Source organism: Nematolebias whitei, chromosome 4, assembly GCF_014905685.2.
Source record: "Nematolebias whitei isolate Nwh7 chromosome 4, NemWhi1, whole genome shotgun sequence".
Classification (NCBI taxonomy): Eukaryota; Metazoa; Chordata; class Actinopteri; order Cyprinodontiformes; family Rivulidae; genus Nematolebias; species Nematolebias whitei.
This window is the reverse complement of record NC_056501.1, coordinates 20895223-20897667: the sequence shown is the minus strand read 5'-3', so window position 1 is coordinate 20897667 and position 2445 is coordinate 20895223. Positions and strand designations below refer to the sequence as shown.

Here is a 2445-nt window from a genome sequence, read left to right as displayed (position 1 = left end):
ATATGAAGATCAACCACTCCATTATCACCTGAGTCTTTATCACTCACGCTAACTACAGCTATCACTGTGTCTAACTGGATGTTTTCACTTACTGGACTCTGAAATGATTTAATTGATAATTCTGGGTGGTTGTCATTCATGTCCTCCACAATAATTTTTATTTTACATTGTCCTGATAGTGCACTTTGGCCTTTATCTGTTGCAATCACTTCCATGTCATATATTCTAAAATCTTCATAATTGAGCACGTCTTTAACAGTAATTTCACCTGTTGTAGGGTTTAAATTAAACGTTTCCTGCGTTTTTTCTGATGTGTACAGACTATATGTATAAATTATGTCCGAATTCGAACCCTCGTCTAAATCTGTGGCATTAAGATCAATAACAATACTTCCAATCGGAGAATTTTCTAAGACACTGACGTCATAGCTTTCCTTTTCAAATGCAGGGGAGTTGTCATTTGTATCTAAAACATGAACTATGATGCTGGCTGTTCCAGACCGGGAGGGTGCGCCTCCATCTACAGCTGTTATTATTAAATGATGGACCGCGTGCTGCTCTCGGTCCAAACTTTTTTTCAGGATCAAGTCGGCAAATTTAGATCCATCTCTCCCCGTTTGAACTTCTAACGTAAAATAATCACTTTCGCTCAGTTGATATCCTTTGACAGAATTAGAGCCAACGTCCGGGTCCACTGCATTGCTCACAGAAAACCGCTCACCAGCCTGCGTCGCCTCCGATATGTCCAAATCTATCATGTCCCTCCTGAAATGAGGTGCGTTGTCATTTATATCCAATATTTCCAGCTCGATGTAGAAAATTCGTTTGGGGTTTTCGATTATTGCCTCCATTTTTAGGTAACAGGATGTCTTCGCGGTGCACAGAGATTCTCTGTCAATCCGCTCGACAATGAACAGCTCTCCCGTTCCTTTGTTCACGTCCAGATATTTCCGACTGGCGATGATCTCTATGCGCATTTTACGCTCGATCAGTGTCTTCACGTCTAGTCCCAAATCTCCTGCAAGATTTGCTACAACAGAACCTTCTTCGAGTTCTTCAGGTACCGAATAGTGTGTCACGGCTAAAGCAGAGTTGAATGTGACAACGTAGAGAAGAATCGTTAGGACGTACCTTTCCCTGCGTTCGGGGAGGATAAAACCCGCCATGGTTTCCACTGAGCTTTGCCTTCTTCTGTTTTATGGCTTTTTTTTTTTTTTTTGCGAGATTTTTATAAACAAAAGCTGAGAATAGCTTACAAAACGTCCTATGCAGGTAAACGGATAGGAATTCCAAATGTATTCAGCACCGGGAGCTGTCCACCCGCTGTTCTCTCTCCTTCAGTGAATACAGAAATGGCGATCATGATGTCACAGATACAAAGATTAGGACTGGAGAACAGCGCCTCAGTGTGCAAGAAATCCACCAAATAATCACAAGTTGTATTAATGTTGCAATAATAATAATACCTGAAAGTAAATAAGTGCAGTAGAAAAAATACAAGTGTTATCTCAAACTGTTAATAGAAATGTCAGCAAGAATAAGATTGTTATTCTCATATTAGCTGTGACAAAAGAGTGAAAATAGATATGTTTTATGTTTGTTCCCAACATTAAGAATGTTGTTAGATTTCAAAAATACTGAAGAGAAATAGAAAATAACTGAGAAAAGAAAAAAGTTAATAAACATAAATAGTTTGGGGTAAATCTACATTTTGAGAAAAGATCAAAAACACTGGACAGTTAAAATATCAACATATCAATATCATCTAATATATCCATTAAACTTAATGTAATGAGTAGGAGCTATTTGTCTATTTTTTGTTAAATCTTTGAATTTAGTTTATAATTAACTTATTTTTGTTTGATTTAAATTAGTTTTTTTATTATTATTATTGTTTTATTATGTGTTAAGTTTATATATTTGTTTATGATTGGGATGCGGGCACATTATAAATACGTAGGATTTAGGGAGGTTTAAAGGCACGTGGGTGGTCATATGGTTTGTGACCAGTTGGAGGTGGAGCAACAAGCTTGGCATGCAGGATCAAAAGCAGGTGTGTTAGAAAGGGATCATATGATATGTATGAAACTGTTTGGCAGCCAACGGGAAATAAACTTGCCATAAGCTGCATATGGACTTTATCCTTTCTACTGCATAAACCAAAACCCACAGAGCAACAAGTGACTGAGTTACATTTGCCTTCTGTTTGTTTGGTTTGTTTTTGGTTTGCAAGGACAAATAGTCAATACAGGTATGTTTGTTTGAGGGGATACTATATAAATACACACATGCACGCACACACACACAATTAAAAATGTATATTAGTTTTAAGCATTTGAGCTTGGTGACAGCGCGAGTATTAAAAATAAAGTATCATCTAGAATATCTCACCTGCAGAGTAGAAGCAGCTGAGTCGCTGGTCTCTGACAGTCCTGTCCCTCTGGG

General features: G+C 37.8%; 1 protein-coding gene across 1 annotated transcript in view; it reads left to right on the top strand.

Moving 5' to 3' along the window:
- The window catches only part of LOC119408737 (protocadherin-10), a 27951-nt gene that overhangs the window by 4445 nt on the left and 21061 nt on the right, over nt 1-2445 (top strand). The window contains exon 2 of the mRNA XM_037675577.1: nt 1298-1340. Coding sequence (XP_037531505.1) covers nt 1298-1340 — 43 coding nt within the window. The remainder of the gene's footprint in view (nt 1-1297; nt 1341-2445) is intronic.